General features: G+C 38.3%; 1 protein-coding gene across 1 annotated transcript in view; it reads left to right on the top strand.

Moving 5' to 3' along the window:
* Positions 1 to 15,106, top strand: part of LOC150085909 (cytochrome P450 3A8-like) — a 44,545-nt gene extending 29,439 nt beyond the window's left edge. Inside the window, exons 7-14 of the mRNA XM_090373576.1 lie at positions 439 to 584; positions 4,005 to 4,120; positions 4,250 to 4,373; positions 5,023 to 5,183; positions 6,977 to 7,065; positions 7,974 to 8,117; positions 11,313 to 11,475; positions 14,825 to 15,106. Of these exons, the coding sequence (XP_090229702.1) occupies positions 439 to 584; positions 4,005 to 4,120; positions 4,250 to 4,373; positions 5,023 to 5,183; positions 6,977 to 7,065; positions 7,974 to 8,117; positions 11,313 to 11,475; positions 14,825 to 14,932 (1,051 nt within the window). The 3' untranslated portion in view covers positions 14,933 to 15,106. The remainder of the gene's footprint in view (positions 1 to 438; positions 585 to 4,004; positions 4,121 to 4,249; positions 4,374 to 5,022; positions 5,184 to 6,976; positions 7,066 to 7,973; positions 8,118 to 11,312; positions 11,476 to 14,824) is intronic.
* The last annotated feature ends 4,324 nt before the right edge of the window (positions 15,107 to 19,430 follow it).

Here is a 19,430-nt window from a genome sequence, read left to right as displayed (position 1 = left end):
AACACAAATAGTGCATGTGATTGTCATATGATGAAACTAGCAGTTCCTTCGTTATAACATAATTATCTTACTAAAGTCCTTTAGTAAGAACTTTTAGCTTTTAAAATCTAACACTTAAACACTAAATCCTACAGAACGGGCAGACCGAATAAGTGAAGAAAAACCGCCATTCTTTCATTACTATGGTTTCTGAGTGTAGGTACTGTATCTTCATTGTGAATGTGGATGATTGCATAAGGCAGCCTTAAATTAATTTTTAAAATAGATTTTAAAACAGGTGAGATTTAAGACAGTGTAAGTTATAATTAGTTGCGGTATTCTGAAGGTAAACATTTTTAATGTTTCACTGGCTTTGGACAAATGTGCACTGATAAGTAGCATATAGTATTTTTGTCCAAATTGCAAAACATCTGATAAAAGAAAACACGAATTTTGCAGGTTATTTGGAGCTTACACGATGGATGTGATAAGCAGCTGCGCTTTCGGCGTGAAAGTGGATTCCCACAACGATCCCAACAATCCCATGGTAAGGAATGCCATGAAAATTCTTAAGAGGGACAATTCCTGGAAGAATATCATTCCTGGTAGGTACTCTTCTTTTATTAGAAGCCTTAATTCAACTTCTTGTGTTGCTCCAAACTTCTTATAAACTTAAATGAATGGCCATTTTATCACCGACATTACTTCCAGCCAAATATGTTATTTCAGTCGGTATTTTTAGTCGATCAGCGGACTGATACAATCACTATATTCCATTACTACTAGTGTTCATGACAGTGTTTCAGCTTTCTACGTCCGACTCTTTTTTGAACAAAACCAAAATCGACGTCTTTATCACGACCTCCTTGATGGTCATGACAAACTTTAAGTTTGTTTCAAATTTGTGATTTCACAGGACATTCTTAGCCATTTCTAATTGACCGCAAACCACAGTTTTAGCACCGCTTTAAGTAAAGTAGGCCTCTAAGTAAGCCTCCGTAGCCGAGTGGTCAGGAGCGGGAGTGCAGTAGCACACGCTCTTTGAGTAGACCGGGGTTCAAGCCCCTGACTGCTGAATACGGTCGATCTGCCAACCCGCACTGGACCAACGTGGAAGATTGTGGTCCATTTCCCTCAACATAAATTGTTGAGGAGGCTTCCATCGTGCAGTGGGTTGATAATGGCTGCAGTTTACCTTTTACCTTACCTAAGTAAAGTAGAAAATATACTTGCTTCCACCCACACACCCTGCAAGATACAAAATCTTACAGAATAAAATCTTTATAAAAACTTGGAAATTAGTTTATTTTAACTAATAGATTCTTGTCGTAAGTTAAATAAAATGGTAATATCGCGTAAGATAAATAATAAAAATTATTCGGCGAATAGATAGATTCGTGAGGGGTAAGAAATAAAGGCAAGGTCCGAGCCATTAACGAAAACGAAGAAAACTACTGTAAAGCAGCATGGGTCCAAGCACAAACAGACGAATTAAGATTTATGCGGGGTCGAACTTAGAAGTGAAAGTTACTTCAAACAGGATACCATCAGGCGCAAACAGGAAGTGGTTTCTTGACCAGCACGTAAGTTTCCTTAAATAGATGCTGTGGTCACTAGATGTGAATTTCGTGTTTTCAAAACGTTACAGGGTTAAGGCGTTAGATGAGAAGGGAATGTTTTTATTTGGGATAATCGGCAAACATCAAAGGGCACGCCGTATGGGAGCAGATCTTGTAGAATAGTAAAAGGGGGAGTGTGGAAACATGTTTCTGGGCAGGCTGAGTAAGGGTCTTCTAACGAATGAAAGGAGAAGAAATCCGAAGATGAGTATAAGATTGGAGGGAGTCACTGGTAACAGGCGTGGCAAACTTGGGAGTAAGATGTGGGAGGAGTAGAAAAAGAGTGAAGGGGTTGGAGACACACACAGAGTTGAGTTTTTTGTCTGTGTTAGTGAAAATGAGTTAGACAAAAAGTGGAGATTTTTGGCAGTGGTGGTGAAATGAGTTAGTGAGTCAGAGTTGGAGAAGAAAAAGAAAAGAATGCGTTTTTTTAGATAGAGTAGCCGGTGGAGAAATGTGGCTAACTTTTAATGTGTAGTTAGTTAGTAAGAAGGTAGATAAGCTTTACGATGAAAGTGAACAGTTAAGTCGTTGATTTAAAAAGTTAGTGAGAGAGGCAGTCGAGTAAGTGGAAAGATGAAGTTGAGATGCAGAAGTCGGACAGACAGTCAGTCAACCACACAAAGTTAGACTGAGTTTCGAAGTGAAGGAGTGATAGAGATGAAGAACACGTGCCGTAGAGAAATGGAAAATTTTGCAAGGTCCTTAAAATAGATGAGGAGTCAACTCCATTATCAAGGAACAAGATTGCCTGATATTCCAGAGAGCAATTATGCTGGAGCTGATGAAATCCGAAACCGGACAAAAAAAAAAAAAAAGTACATCCATTCTAATCAGATGAAAATAATGCGTTCTTAAGAAATAAAGGTACCCGAGACCCAAGAAGAAATCCAGTATCTTATGTCGAACTGCCCCAGTGATTGTGAGATGCGACCCAGATGGAAAAGATCCACTACTCGCTTAGAGAAGGATGTACCGCGAAGTCCGCCAAGTTATCTAAGTAAGTGACTAGTTTACTTGAGTACTCTCACAAATAGGATAGATAAAATTATAATTAAAATATTGTCAAGTTAAATAGGAGCCAGATAATATATAAAAGAAGAAAAAACAACACCCCACAACCCGATATGACCTTAGTCAAGTAACCTCCTCTAATCCTGTGTTGCGGATTATAAACAGAAATTACTTTTCTTATGCTTAGAACTGTATGGATTGACTGCTTATTGCTTCAGTAGGAAAATGGGCACAAACGTTCCCATTTCCCCACTGAAGATAATCCAGAAATTCCATCGGTTCTGTATTTTCGATGTTATTATCTTCTGGTCCATTTCAATGAAAATTTTCTCTTTGAAAGTTGTTGTTTATACTCCGGCGCGATCCTTTGGTCAGAGGAGTTTACGATTAATTATTTTGGGAATGAATTCAAATCATTACAATTTTAACAATAAATTCAGTCTGTAATCGTTTTTAGCAGTCATCGAGGCTTGAATATCGGTCTGCTCAAATGTATGTGCATTATTCCCAGCCAGCAACTGTTCTTCTTCGGTTTCTGCTGTTTCAACAACGAACCCAGCCCATGATTAAGGCATTGTTAAGCAGTGTAGCGGCAGGCAATCGACACTGTTACTTAATTCTTCGAGTCCTTACTAGTCTTATGCATGAATCTTAGCGGTGTTTTCAGTTAGGATAATGCCAGCATCTACAGGTTGAAGTTCATCTGTGGAGTTTGCCTATATTATCCACTTTTTATGTTCCACAGAAGAATCATCGGTTGCTCGTCTTATAGTAAAGGAGCGCAGAAATGCAGTCAAAAGCTCTGCTTGAATTCACATCTATATAATTAAGGTTGTTTTGATGGCATTAAAATTATTCTATCGGCATAATTTAGTACAGAATGCATGCATAATACGAATTGCACCTAAATACTTAAACTATGTCCCTAACTTTCAAAAAACAAGAATTGTCAAAAATCCAAAAAGTGCTTTGGTCCCTAGGAGTCGAATTTATGAAGTTCTATTGTATATTAATTTCTTTAACCTTATATACTCTTATTCTTTCCACTTGTTATTTGTTGTTGTTATTTGGTTTTTTAGGAGCATTAGCAACTAAGGCCATATTGCTCCGGGATATGCGGTCGTCATTCCCTGACCTTTCCGCATCCTCCGTATTTGGTGGTGACGGGCTCGAACCCCGGTCTAATCAAGAAGCGTGTGCTACGCACTGCTGCTCCTTCCCACCTGGCTACGGAGGCGCCTATTCATATTCTTTCCACTGTATATTAACTTGACATATACAGTAATTTGACCACGGAATTTTAAACGGCCTTCTTTCTTAGTGGGCTCTTCTGAAGCTTTTCGATATCACCGATCATCAAATTCGTTTTTTTTTTTTTTTTTTCCCTTTCAGTGGCGTTCCCGCGGCTGGCAAAGATTTTGGGTATTGGATTTATTGAGAAAGGTGTACGACAGTTTTTCCTCGACGTTGTTCTAAAAGTGATTGAAGAACGCACAAAAGGAAAGCCGGTAAGTCTTCAGTTAACTTGTTACCTTTTAAGAAAATGTGCGGTTTTCTAAAGAAGTTCATTTTTAACTTCATTCAGAGTCCACAGAATGAAAACGGTATTTAAGTTAAATTTGTTTCTCGATTCTCAGGCCAAGAACGACGTGCTTGACTTAATGATATCAGCAACCAAAGAAATTCCAGCAGAAGAGGAAGATGTAAATACAGAGTACGAGGAAGACGGCCAGATGTTCCGTTACAATCCTCAATATAAAAGTAAGTTAATTTTACAACGTCTAATCGAACATGCACTTCCCTTCTTCAGTTTAATATGATTTGCGACCTATTTCCCAAAAATGGAAAGCAGGCTTAGGAGATCGCAATGTTTGCACGTGTCTGTTCTCCATTAACAACGGTTTTCAGTCCAATCGAAACCAAATCAAGTTTATCATATAGATGGTAAATGACCTCACGATCTTTATTATGAAAGTACGATTTTTGTCAAAGATAACGTTTCTATTTCGATCTGTCATCATGAAACAAAGATCACCACTCAAATTATAAACACCACCTGTTTAGAACACGTAGTTTCAGTCCAGTCCAAATCAAATTCAAAATATAAGTGAATGGATCTCGGGGATTCCCTCACGTACATAGAAAAGGGTATTTTGATAGCCTTTTATGTACCGTAAAGGTTATATTTTTATTATAATACATATAACATTGAGACTTTATTTCTGCCTGCTGTCCTGATAAAAGATGTTCGATAAAGGTAGATTAACTTCTGTCTCGCTTAGAACTTGAAAAGGAAGCTTCAGACAACAATGAAATGATTGGAAATTTAGTTCACAACCATCTGCGTAGTTGAGTTATTCGTATGCTGTTTGAGTTCGTATTCTGATACTGATTTATGTTGATATTTCAGATCTTACTCCAGACGAGGTGATATCGCAGATTTTCCTTTTCTTTATCGTGGGATATGACACTACAGCATCCACCCTATCGTTTTCTTCTTATAACTTGGCATTAAACCCTGAATGTCAGGAAGAACTCATCAAGGAAGTGGACAGGACTATTGAAGAACATGTAAGTACACTTAGTCTTGTGCAACGCAATTTGCAAAGTAATCGATTATTAATAGTTATGGAGAAGTGTTTTTGTAATTCTTTATACAGGGGGGTTCGCAAAGTGCGTGGTCTGAGTATGAAAGGGTAGTGTTAAAAATTTCTGTAGTTAATGTATAACCACTTCAAACAATAATCCACTAAGTCCGATGCAGTTTGAACAACGAATTTTTTAATTACGGATCCTGTAAACAACAGTTTTGTAAATGAGTCAGGCACCGTGTAGTCATCAAATATTTGGGAAAAAAGGGACTAACGCCAAAGGCAATTCATAAGGATATGGTTATAAGAGTATGGGCTTGGCAAACCTAGGGTTCTGAACACACACACACTCTTTCTCTCTCTCTCTCTCTCTCTCTCTCTCTCTCTCTCTCTCTCTCTCTCTCTCTCTCTCTCTCTCTCTCTCTCTCTCACACAGATTAACTCGGGGATTTTTTTGTCTGGTGCAGCATAAGCCTCAGGCTTCCTTGCATCATATGGATAATAACAACATTGGGGGAAGTGAAGTCAACAGCAGAATTTAAAGGAATGAGAGCCTGGAAGATGATCCATGCTGTCAGGTGCGAGCCTTCCCGAGGGAGAACTCCACCTGGGCGCCAACTTTAAAGGGGCGCCTTAAAACCTGAAACTTACATAGACATAAAGAAAATTTTATAATGGCGCTAAATTTCGATTTGCACCCGGGCGCCACATTCACAAGGATCTCCCCTGAACACAGTAGAGGACCAGCAATGTCCATCGCTCCAGAAAACGTTGACAGTGTAAAGGATCTGGTAATGAGTGATCGACGAATGACAGTTTGGTACACTGCCAGCGTCTTCGGAATCTCATCTGAATGTATACACAACATAATAACAGAGGTTCTCACCATGAAAAAGGTGTCAGTTCGTTAGGTCCCAAAGTTGTTAACAGCAGTTCAAAAACAAGAGTCGTCAACTGAACATTCTGCATCATTTTCAAGCAGATGCAGCAATTCCTTTCAAGGTTTGTGACCATAAATGAGACGTGGTAGCATCACTTCCAGCCAGAGACAAAGGGGCAGTCCAAACAGTGGAAACACAGCTTTCCCCCCTTCCAAAGAAAGCCAAGTCGTATCCTTCTGCTGGCAAGATGATGGCATCGGCTTTTCGGGATGATGAAATGTTGCTAAGGGATTACCTTTAGAAAGGCCAAACAATCACAGGGGCATATTACGCAGACCTGGTGAGGCATTTGCGTGAAAACAAAGACAAACGCCGAGAATATCTCAGTAAAGGAGTGTCATTCCATTATGACCACATGCCCGCTCAAAAGTCTGTCCTTGCCGTGGCTGCACTTCATCACTGCGGCTTTAAAATCTTGGGTCTAGCACCATCAGACTTTCACCTATTTACTAATTTGAAAAAATACCTGGCTGGTATCCATTTCCTCACTGACAGTGAGGTCATTGCTGCAGCGAATACATTCCTCGAGGTCCAAGAGAAATCTTTGTTCGCAACTGGAATCAACGCATTGTATCATCGGTGGAAAATTGAACGACCTCACAGGGGACTTTATTGAAAAGTAATTTGTTACCAGACCCTTCAAATAAACCTATCATGCTCAATCCACTAACTCTTCAAACGACCCTGGTATTAGGTATCTAACTTAGCTTCAAAACTGCTTTCTCAGTAGTAGTATCGATATTATTGAACACTAAATAATATTACTTTTTTTTCATGTATATTTGCTGTCTTCTCCCCGTCTTGGTCTGAATTTCATCCTGATCATCACCAGGGAGAATTTAATTATGACATCATTCAGAAAATGCGGTATTTGGATTGTGTGATCTCGGAAACCCTCCGAATATATCCTCCTGGCATAGGGTAATTATATTCCATTGCTACACAACTTGCTGTTATAAATTAATTCTTTGTTCTTATTACACTTGACTCGATTTCTTAACATATGTTTATTTGAAGATCTTACAAAATTTATTCATGATTGTATCGACATTGCCCGAGTCCCGTTTGTACTGATTACCGCGTGTTTTATTTTAAAAAGGGGTCTTCCAATTTTTTTTTTAATGCTGATGATTACTACGTAACTAGAAGTCTTACACTATAACAACTATCTTAATAATCTGTAAGTGACCACCACATTTTTAATCCAAAAATGCAGCGCTACAGTCCCTTGCTTTCAAGAAAGTGGAATCTACATGACATGGCATATTAAAAAGGAACCGAAATAATCTGCGTAGAATTTTTATTATGGTATAATGTAAGCAATACACGAAGGAAACAGTTTTTTCCTGCTTCCTTCGTGTATCGTGGCCGTCAGGTCCAACCGGAGAGTACGGCACCATCGTAATATCCAAGTCCGAGGCGGGATTCGAACCCGCGACCTTTGGGTTGCCAGGCAGTCATTTTACCCACCCGGCTAATCCGGTCGGCTGTGTAGAATGCAAATATACAACAGCAGCATGCATATTTTCGAGGTTAGTTTTTTGAGAGATGGTAATGTGGATTGTATTCATTTCACAAGTCCACCTCAACGCACAGCAAAGTCCAAGAGGCCCGGGCTTAAAAATAGATCTAAGCCATTACGAAATCATCTACACTACAAGAAATATTCGTCTTATTTGCCATATCTCTTTAAAAATAAAAATTTATTGGAAAGCTCGATGTATCCAAGAGCCAGTTGCACAACTAATTAGTCAGATTATTCCATTATGTTAAAGAGATGACCGGAACTGTTGGGAACATACGATTTATATCCATATTTTTACTTGCAGTCTGGAGCGAAGGGTTATGGAAGAATACAAATTAGAGGATACTGGAGTAACTCTGCCGGAAGGCATGATTGTCAATGTACCAGTGTACGCTATTCACCATGATCCTGAATATTATCCTGATCCAGAAAAGTTTATTCCTGAAAGGTACGTATGGAAAGAATTTGATCAAATTTTAATTTATAGAATGATACTTTTTTCTTCTTTGGAGTAACTTATGTCATCGCTTGTAAAAGACAAATTAATAATTATAACCAAAATAAACGTCCAAACTAGAGATTTTGAATGAAACCGGAGGAGGGAGGGATGGAATTAAAATAAGTAACAGCGGATACGATTTTTTTTTTGTGTTCGATTTGTAACAAAAAATCTCCAGATCAGTTTTACACATTTAGGAAGCTTTACATATTTGAAGATTTCCAGCATTGTAATAAACAAACTATTTGCACAGTATGGAGTATTATTAATTTTATAACATTTTTCGGTTGAATTAATGAATTTACGAAGTGCAGGAATATATCTTTGTATTATAATACTTGATTATATTTTAACACGTACATCATTATTGCAATATTAATACATACAATATTGGTATGGGTATTTAAAGGCACAAGGGCAGCTGAGGCCAAAATGAATACATACAATATAAATACGATATTAATATACAAGTACCATTAACTTTTGACACCGAGCACGTGTCTACTGCTATTTCTTGAAGAAATGCGATTTTATCTTGTAAACTGGAATAACATTAACTCTGAAATACTGTTCACCTACGCAATCTTAAAGGGATTGTGCAAGGGAAAGTAATTTTTTTGAAACAAATGTCCTGTTATGAAAATTGTTAATTTTCATGGCAAGACACTTGCGTCCTATGGAAATTACTAATTGTCCCAGGATAACCAAAGATCTGGGGCCAGCATTAACGATTTTAATATTTACTTCAGTTGTGTACTTCAGAAAAATATTAGAATTAGATTTCATGTATTATTTTCCTCGAAGTCGCATGCATGCATAATTTATACATATCTCCAGTTAATAAAACCCTTTAAAATTCAATAATTTTCTATTTTAGTTAGCTTTAAAATTAAAGTAGCACCTTGAATACCTAGAAGACAGCTAAGCTTTCTAAAAGTGTGAGTGAAAAATTGCATTCATGTGGTTCAAGTCCTCGTTGTCGAGGACTTAAACCACATGAATGCGAGGCCTGGCTGTATAGATATGGTTACCAGACGTATATACGTCTGGTAACCATATCTATACAGCCAGGCCTCGCATAACGGGAGTTCGATTAACGCGATTTTCAGTTAACGCTCTTTGAAAAATTATACCACTTTTCACTTTACAAATATCCAGTAACGCGATCTTTTTTTTTTTTTTTTTTTACGATAGTTGAAAAAGATTTGAATCGCGCGTTAAGCTTTTAGCGCGAGTCGTACGGTCAATAAAAACGTTTTCCTGCTGCCCACCTCAGTCTGTTCCATCAATCATCGGAAAAAGACGTGTTACTTGTTTGTCTCCTGTTAATAAAGTCAATGCACACTTGCATAAAAATTGAAATTTTTAAATGAGCCAGATGAAAATGTTACCGCGAAGGAGATAACGGTAAAAGAATTACATGAAATCTTTCGTATCGCAGAGAACCTCAAACAAAAGGTTTGAGGTTCTCTGCGATATTTATTTCGCCAGGGCCCAGAGAAGATTGTTGTCGGGTATCGGAAATTGATTGATGAAAAGAAAGTCAACACTTTTCAAATATTTCTGCAACAGTCATTTCTTCATTGTGTATTTTATGTCAGAGGTTCCCAAACTTTCTCGGTTCACGGCGCCCTTAGTGTCTCAGTAATTTTTTCAAGGCGCACCCAGACCAAAAGAAATACCCAACAGTTCAGATTAGTAGTTAGGTCCAAACAACTTAATAAGAAATGCAGAAACTGAACTGCCTCTTGAGCTAGTAGTTCGCGTGGTGTCCGACAGATGTCGAGTACAGCTGTGTTTCTCTCGAAAATTTAAAATATTCCGCTGCGCGTAGTTTGGGAACCGCTGTTTTATGCAATAAACATTTAATTCCATAATTATTTTCATTATCTATTATATTGTATACAGTTAAAAAGTTATTTAAAAAGGTATTTTTAAAATTATTTATGGACATTCCACAAGGTCAAAGACCAATTATAATTTTTCCTATTGATTATTATATTCGTTTAACGCGTTTCCGTTTTGCGCGATACGCTCGCAGGACGAATTAATCGCGTTAATCGAGGCGAGCCTGTATATTAAAGTAAGGGCACGCTTACCAGAATACGAGGACGAAGCTTAGCACGTAAAACTCAGAATGCAGATTCTGAATATTCAAGCTCAAAACCATAAACATTAAAGCCGACCGGGCTAGCCAGGTAGGTAAAGTGACTGCCTCACAACCCAAAGGTTGCGGGTTCGATTCTCGCCTCAGGCTTGGATCACAGTAAAATGCAAGAACTTTGGGAGGTGCAATATGGCCATAGAAGCTGATGCGCAAACAACTAATACAAAATCAGGCTAAACAGCCTCATTTGCCTTTTCATTTTGATGTTTGGAAATTCCATTCCAGCAGAAAAATCCAAAACTGAGTTACAATAAACAAACATTTCGATATTTAGGTTTATTCTCCTAAAGCAAGATATACCACTTTATTTAACTTTCTCCTGGACAGTGACAGAAATGCACGTCGGGAATGCGAATAAAGTAATGATAAGTCGAAACAACTCATTATATTTATATTTTAACACAGTGCTTATTTATTTATTCACAATAATTTTAATTCTTCTTTTGTTATCATGGCAATCTTGCAGCAAAATTGGGAGCATACATCTGTGTTTATTCGAACAACTTGAGACTACGATGGGGTCGAACAGCCATTCCGTTACACTGCATTGGCGGTCTCAAATGTTGACACCATTATAAAAGCTGTAATCGTGTCATTCATTCTCTGTTTTATTATTATAATTATTAGTCATATGGTTCAAGGAAATCTGAGGCTTTTTTTGCTGGTGCAGCACAAGCGTCAGAAATAGAAAGGAATCATCAAGAAAGAGAAGAATAATGATATCCAGCTCAGGACCCTGGGTGTACCAAGCCCATACTCACCAGACGTGAGCCCCTGGGTTTTAACTATTGGAAGAGTAACTTACAAGGCAGGATTAAAGCGTGTTACTGCTCTTGGTTTTGCAGCGCATCGTAGGCATATTGCTTTGGTGTAGTTGTACAATTCCTTTTTTATTGTTAGTATATACTGCTCTTGCTTAACTATTCCAATACTGATTAGAACAACGATATATTTAATACACTGCCATTTTCTTTAAGATTTTTACCAGAGAATAAAGCCGAGCGCCATCCGTTTACCTATTTGCCATTTGGAGCGGGTCCCCGGAACTGCATCGCGATGAGATTTGCACTGATGGAAGCAAAGTTATGTCTGGCTAGACTGTTACGACATGTCCGATTCGAAGTTTGCTCTGATACCAAGGTAGGTTGGTTCTTTAACTTTATTTATTCTTCTTAAGTAGCAGTTAAAGTGCATACAGAAATCCAGTAAGAAAATTCTTTACAATTCATGTGGTGAAAAATGAAATACGCGTGACACACAACATAAATTTAAAGCACATGCCGCTGATAAATTAGCACGGTCACTCCGGATCTAATGTTCTGCAAAGGCACACGATCAAATTTCACCTATTCAGAATAGAGGGAAATCTCTATCTTTTTCCCTGATGAATATGTAAATTCGTGAAAGAAAGACATCAAATTGGGGTCGCTCTTTGCTTACACCAGATTTTATTCACATATGCCAACGATAAAGCTTTCCTCACTAAGATTTACCCAACAGCAAACAGAGCTTGCCTGCTGTTCTGAGTCTATATCGGAATAACTGGTAACCATGTGACCAGAGGGAGTCTTTCAATATCATATTCCACGCACATTTTACCAGGGCCGTACTTATAAACAGGCGCATGAGACGCTGGCCTCACCACAGAGGGGGCCCTCACATGGCCAAAGTAATCTCATATTTTTAAAGCATTCTTTGTATTGCAACATTTTGCAACGTTTGTGTTTAAACAGATCGGTAAAAATAATTGTTTTTTTCTGATTACATTTATATATACAAGTTTTTTCTTTTTGGATTCTGGACCTCTTGTATCTTTAAAGCGGGGTGGGGGGGGGCGTAAGAGCTAAGCGCTTCGGTTCCCAAGTACGATCCTGCGTTTCACGTAAGAACTTTTGTTCCGTTTATTTAATTCAGACGTGTCGCAAGCTAAATTCAGCTGACTATTGTGCTGTGCTTATATATGCATAGATACACACCATCTGTGAATCATATGAAGTAATTTGAGAATTTGATATACGCTATTCTACCAAATGCCGTGAGAAGTTTGTTATGACAGCGTATATCCCCTCTTATTGCAAAAAAAAAAAAAAGTTTAGGGTTACCAAATAAGTAGCTCATAGACCTACAGTAATTATAAAGCTCATAAAGTCCCTCAAATCGTCAAACGAAATTTAACGCGTGTTGAGGGGAAGTAGTGACGATTATAACCACTGTGCTACTACTACTTGCCTTATAAAAGGGATCAGGGCTAGTCTTGGATTCTTTTCAAAAGTGTATGTGCAGCAAAAGTAACTAAGGCTTCCAAGCTAGAATATATGAATCTCACGAGTAGCATAGTAAATACATTCAACTTTCATTGCCCATGCAGGGTGAAAAGGTCTGAGTTCCAATAGTCTGTTAATGATGTGGAGAACTTTACTGGGAGAGCTTTTTTTTTTTTTTTTTCAAAACGGTTTTAGAAGAGGATTGCATGGCTTCATCTCGCAGAGGTTCGGATTTTTTTGTGCAGCTAAGGCTGTGATACCGTATAGCCTTAGTTGGTTTGTTGCTTATCGCACACACACTCCGACGACAGTATATCGTGTCTGTAAATTACTGGTATTCTATGGACCAGGCCTCCTAACTCAGCTACATTGTGAAAAAACGCCACTAACATTTATTATTGTCATTGATGGGAACTTTTCACCCAGATGTGGAGGATGGTGATTATATCTACTTGCTAACCATGAGCAGCAGGAATTCGCAACCTGCTGAAGAAATGGAAGCCCGGTACCCATGAAACGATGAAGTATGCGTTAAATACTGACTGACAGGGGTCAATAGGCCATCGGACAGCTAGTTACCTCATCCGGCCATGAGACTCCTTGAGAATCTGATTTGGAGCTCCAAGTAGCAAAAGGCAAAACTGTTAATGTTTCTACGACAGGCAGAGAGCTGAATGTTATGAATTTTTATGCAGCAGCTCTGCAATCCTCTCATAACAAAAACAAATGTACTCTAGCGACTGGCATGGTGCAAGACACACCTGGACTGCAGATCAGTGCAGATCAATGAATGGTCCTGTGGAACATGTAATCCCACTACATGCTGTTCCATTATGTCTACATGGGTAACAGTGTTATTATTATCATCCTATCTACAAAGGGTGGAAAAGTCCCAGGTTCAAATCCCGCCGATATATATACCAGTGCAGACCTCAGCAAGGAACTTATATGGGCTTTATTCACTATGTGGCTGAGTTATCCAGTGTCAGGCGTAAAGAGGAATGCCTCCCCTGAAAACTTGGTTTTTCGTCCAGAAAAGACAAATCGACAAGAGAATACACGCAATTTATGGACATAATATACATGGGCATATAATTTAGTTCTGTGACAACCCTAATATGACAGTTTTTGTTCCATTCTGATGAACGAATTTGGGAGTGGAAGACTTATTACACTGCTTGACAAAATTAATGGAACACAAAAACTTCTGTGTAACTTGTGCAGCTTGCATTGAAGCAGGACAAAATTTGGCATGGTGCTGTACCATAGAATAATGATGAAATGAGGAGACAACGAGACACTTCGGAAAGGCATAAGGGACATTTATAGGGTTGTATAACAATTACCGAGAAGATCACATTACTGAAGTTGATACAATATGCTCGAAAATACGGTCACGTGACATCAGTACAGTGTATGTTCCTCTCCAACTAATAAACAGCCCTGATAGCTGTAAGCCATACTTTACATTAGGATGTCGATATAATTCGCTGGCAACAAATACCCATTCTTCCACAAGTGCTGATTTTAGCTCATCAATATGACTGAGGAGTTGACTGTCGGCATGCAATCCGATGCCCAAGGGCATCCCAAACGTTTCAGCGGATTTAAGTGAGGTGATCAGGCTAGCCATGGCTATTGTTGGATGCCTTTTAGTTCCAAGATATTCCTCCTCCACTCGAGATCTATGTGCAATGGCATTTTTGAGCATGAAGATAAAATCTGGGCCAATCACACCCTTAAAAAGTTGCACAGAGTTCAAGAATCTGTTCTCGGTAGTACCTCTCAGCAGTTACAGTACCCCTATCAAAAATATAACGAGGTTACAGCCGATGATCAGCAGCTGAACTATTGCTAATCAGTGACTTTGCTTTTCATTTATTTTTATTAAATTATTAATAATTAAATTAATGAATGAATTTAAACTTCATTATTATATAATTTAATTAAAATTATATTATAATATTATTATTTAATTATATTATTAATCTAGTTACAAAATAAAATAGCAATATTAACAATTGAAGTAATGTTTTATAGTATTTCCTATAAATGAAATTAGGTATCTACGGTAAATCGGCCCAGTAGCTGGGGTCACATTTTCCCTACTAGATATGCTACTGCTGATTATAACCACCCTGTATCTGATGCCGGACTGATCATATGAACTTTGAAACAATTCTCAAAAATGCAAATTCTCATCAAGTCATTCTGTTTCTTGCCAGATTCCTTTGGAGTTCCACGCCGGTCAGAATCTTCTACAACCGAAAGCAGTGCATTTAATGGTGAAGATTAGAAATGACGTTCCAAAAATCCAAGAATCGCAGTTGTAAATACTACCTGTTAAGATCACTGTTTCAGTGGCAGAAAAGGATCTTTCTTTCTCTCAGGGCTTGTACAGAACCAATGCAATTAATATTATTTCTATAAAGAGTTTGCATGAAATGAATCTGAATTTTTACAAGTGAAATTACTGTTTGATATTAAGGATATACTGTAGTTGATCAAAACACTCCTATTTCACGTACAGTGAACTGATATTAATTTGAAACTATCTAAATTCTATTCTGTCAAAATAAAAGTTCCTTTACTTAAAAAAAGTAAGCTAATGTCTAACACAATGTCTTACAGATAACATGGATTAACTTGTACTGAATATAAGTAGGCATTGGATCAAAATAGCTTTGCTTTTCTTTGTCTACTATCACCCCTCAAATGGAATCGGAACTTGAAAATGCTTGCAGACCAAGCATATTTCATTTCAAATGAGCAAGGACAGTGGCAGAAATTGTCACCATCAGAAACAAGATATCACTTTTAGTTTTTGCCCATTCAGCTATCTCATTAAACTCTATCCTCCAAGGCATGGCTTCAGCCCTTAAACATGATCCAGCCTAATCTCACCCTGATATTTTTTCTTGGGAACAGCCGCCCAACAGAACATGGCTAGGATTAATATCATTTCAAATCAGTGACTGCTTTTAATTGTACTCATCTTTGAATGCCTCTGTAGCCAAAAGATACAAGACAAATTGTCTCTACTAAAGTGTAACATTTATGGTAAAGAGATAAATATTTATTAAAGCTTCTTGACATATGATACATGCTCAAACTAGAAGGAAAAAGAAAGGAATGAACAATGCTTATGGTGTTTTGGTTCATAAAATTTTAACATTTTGATCAATTCAGCATAGATACAAAAAAGAGATTCAAAGAAAGTATATAGACTACCATTCTTTGGATCGTTTATATGCAATAAATGTGCAACACCTTAAATAATTAATCTAGAGGGGAACTGTGAGTATCTGAATAATCAGCCAAAAAAAGGACTGTGGTTCAATTTGATGTGATCTGTTAAAGCGCTTAGTTGTGTACGAAACACGACCTCACTGTCTTCCAAAATGTGCGATCATATTATATAAATGAGTCTATATTATAATAATCATGTAATTCAAGAATAATAAATGCCTACAAAAAACTGCATAAGTTCTGTCACTTTCTACAGTATGCAACACTTCGATATCCATCACTTACATGTTGCAATGAACACCGTTTAGTTCCAAAGTCAATTTTACTAAGTAAAATTTGCATTTATTTGTAAGATATCTAAAACTACACAACTACCAGTTTCATTTGAAATATCAGTCACACTTCTAGTGTCAGTAACCTTTGTTTGCACGAATCAAAAAATTGTAAAATTGGACGTTTATGATTTTTTTGATTGATTTTTTTTTTTTTTTTTTTTTTTTTTTGATTTGGTAGTTGTTGGCGCATCGGCTTCTGTGGCCATAGTGCACCTCCCAAGGTTTTTGCAGTACTTTGATCCAAGCCCGAGGCGAGAATCGAACCCGCGACCTTTGGGTTGCCGGCAGGTACTTTACCCACTCGGCTAGCCCGGTCGGCCGTGGACGTTTATGTGTTGAAGGATTAGCTAGTGGCAAAACTACTATACAGCCAGGTTTTCCACCGCAAGGGGTGGAGAAGAAGAGTCAGGAGAACCTGAGCAATTGGTTTGGTATAGTTGTTAATGGGCATACGGGTCTGTTCTTGACTCTCGGTGTGGGGTACAGAACTGGTAGTTTCATTACTGGCTGGATGGCACAGATATTAGATCTTATCCACAGAAAATTTGAAGGCAGAGACAATTCTCAGTAATGCCTTGCATGGCCTCGGCCATAAAATCGACCCTCCTCTTCTAATCTGCTTTCCACGAAACACTGCATTGTGGTATAAACGAATATTTTAATCACCACTTTGGCTGGATGATTGCCCAAGCAGGCACCCTTTATGAATTTTCCATACCATGCTGAACTGTAGGTCTACTTGTTGGATTCTTTTGGAACTGTGTTTGAAATTTACACACAACAGTTGAAAAAGGCTGCAGCTTGTTGAACCAAAGTAGGCACTGCACCTTCTTGGTGTTGGTAAACTTTTTGATTATGTTACCATCTACTATGTTGCACACATTTTCCAGGTGGCAGGGAAAAAAAAAAAGAAAAAACCTTCAAGTGATAGAGCTGTTTTCATCATGTACCCTATTCACGTCTGCGCGGTAGCACAGTGGCATCGTCACCATCCTAATCACATCGTGTGGAAAAGGCCCGGGTTCGAATCCTGTTGATGACGCGAGAAACTTTAACGAGCTTTTTTTCACTCTGTGGCTGAGTTAGCCTGTCTCAGGCGTAGATGGCATGGTTTTTTTCCTGGCAACTCGGGTTTTTCGTCCAGAAAAAGAGGCAAATCGACTAGAGAACACACACACTAGAAGGAAAGGGATGAATCACATTGGCCCATTTGATGGTCAACTGTAGACGATACTGCTCAGGTTGCTGGAAAATTGAATAAGTATTTTTCATCTACATTTACATGAGGAATTCTGTATGGAAGTAGATGCCGGAAGTTCAAACTCTAACAATGAACTAAATGTTGTTCTAATAGCTGAGAGGAAAGTGGAAGAACAATTGTTGAATGTAAACATAAGAAATGCACCTGAGATGCATGGGATCTATCCAGTTATATGAGGCAGTAAAGGTGGTAAGCAATCCCCTTAGCCATGATGACTTCGGTTTTTTGGGAGTGTGGATGGAGTGTTGCTAGTGGATTGTTCTCAGAAAGGCCATGAACTTTGTCTAGTTCTGCCATGAATGTAATTAAGCTATCAACTTCTACGACAGACGGATGTTTGTTCCAGCAATCAACCACTCGCTGGCTAAAGGTAAACGTCCACACATCAACCCTTCAACTGTCTTTCCTCAATCTGAATTTATGCCCTCTCGGGCAATTATTCTGGGCAGGAGGTAGAAACCCATCAGCATTGAGCATGCTCAAACGATTCAAGGCTTTATACACCTCAATCAGATCACCTAGTCTCCAGACACTGTAATTTGCAAAACTTAAGCCTTTCTTTGTAAGAGCAACCCTTTGTTCCATTCACTAATCTTGTTGCCCTTCTCTGTAATCGTTCAAGCAGCTCTACATCCTTCTTAAAATGTGGCTTCCAGACCTGTATACAGTACTAACGGTGTGACCTGACCATTGCCTTATACAAGGAGATAATCACCTCCTTATCCCTCCTAGAAAAATTCCCGTATATAATTGACAGACCTTCTGCACTGCTCAGAAACTTCATATCTGCCTGCACAATTACTTCCAGATCCTTTTCATTCTCTACCACTGTCAGTGTAGTATCACACACAGTTGGTACGTTACTCTGGGGTTACTGTTTCCCGTGTGCAGTACTTTACATTTGTCAGTTTTAAACTTCAGTTGCCACCTCTCATCCCATCTGTTCAACTTTTCTAGATCCTGTTGCAGCAGCATACTGTCATTAACAACCCTGCCGACCTTCGTACCATCTGCAAACTTGGACCTTAAGCCTGATATACCATCATTAATATCACTAATAAACACAGAAAACAACAATGGACCCAACACCGAACCCTGCGGCACTCCACTAATAACATTAGTCCACGAAGAATGTCCATTGATTACCACTCTGTCTTCTTCCACTCAACCATCCGTTTATCCATAGCAGCAATTTTCCTCCAATGCCACACTGCTCCACTTTGTGCAGCAGTATGTATCAAAAGTCATTCTAAGATCCAAACATATGATATCAAAATTATTATTTGCATCCAGTTCCTTTATGGCCACATCATAGTATTCAATCAAATTGGTCAGACAAAGACTTCCCTTAACAAACCCATGCTGTGTCCGAGCTATAACTGAAGTCTTGTGCTATTACAACGCTTCTTTAACCAGTGCCTCCATTGATTTCGCTGAAACATAAGTTAAACTAACAGGTCTGTAATTACTTGCTTCCTTTTGATCGTCCTGTGTGGATTAGGGTCACATTTGCACATCTCCAGTCCATGGGTACCTTCCCTGAATCCAAGGAAGCTCTCATAATTATGGCGAAGGGTTTTGCTTACTTCCTTTGCTGCCTCCTTTAATATAACTGGATAGATTCCATCCACCCCAGGTGTGTAAAATAGGGGGAAAGAGTAATGGACCTTTCCGTTTCTGGAAAGTGTACTGAATGAAGGAATAAGCAATGATAACTAAAGGATTTAAAGCTAGGGAGCGATCTTGTAAAAATTAATGGTAGAGAGTGAGATAGTGGAATGTGTAATAAGCTCCCTTTCAACTGAAGGCATTGGTTAGTTAAGAAATAGTATTCTGTATCTTTATTAGAGAAGTTTAGGGACAATGAGAAAGCTGTGTCACCCTAGAAATAAACTGTATAAGAATAATGTATAGAGATGTATAGATTCTAAAGTACCAATCAATGGGTATGAGTGATTGAGAGAGATGGCTTAAATCAATCTAGAA

This window comes from Mastigoproctus giganteus, chromosome 5 (assembly GCF_048544385.1).
Source record: "Mastigoproctus giganteus isolate SK-2022 chromosome 5, ASM4854438v1, whole genome shotgun sequence".
Lineage (NCBI taxonomy): Eukaryota > Metazoa > Arthropoda > Arachnida > Uropygi > Thelyphonidae > Mastigoproctus > Mastigoproctus giganteus.
This window is presented reverse-complemented; position numbering and strand designations above follow the sequence as displayed.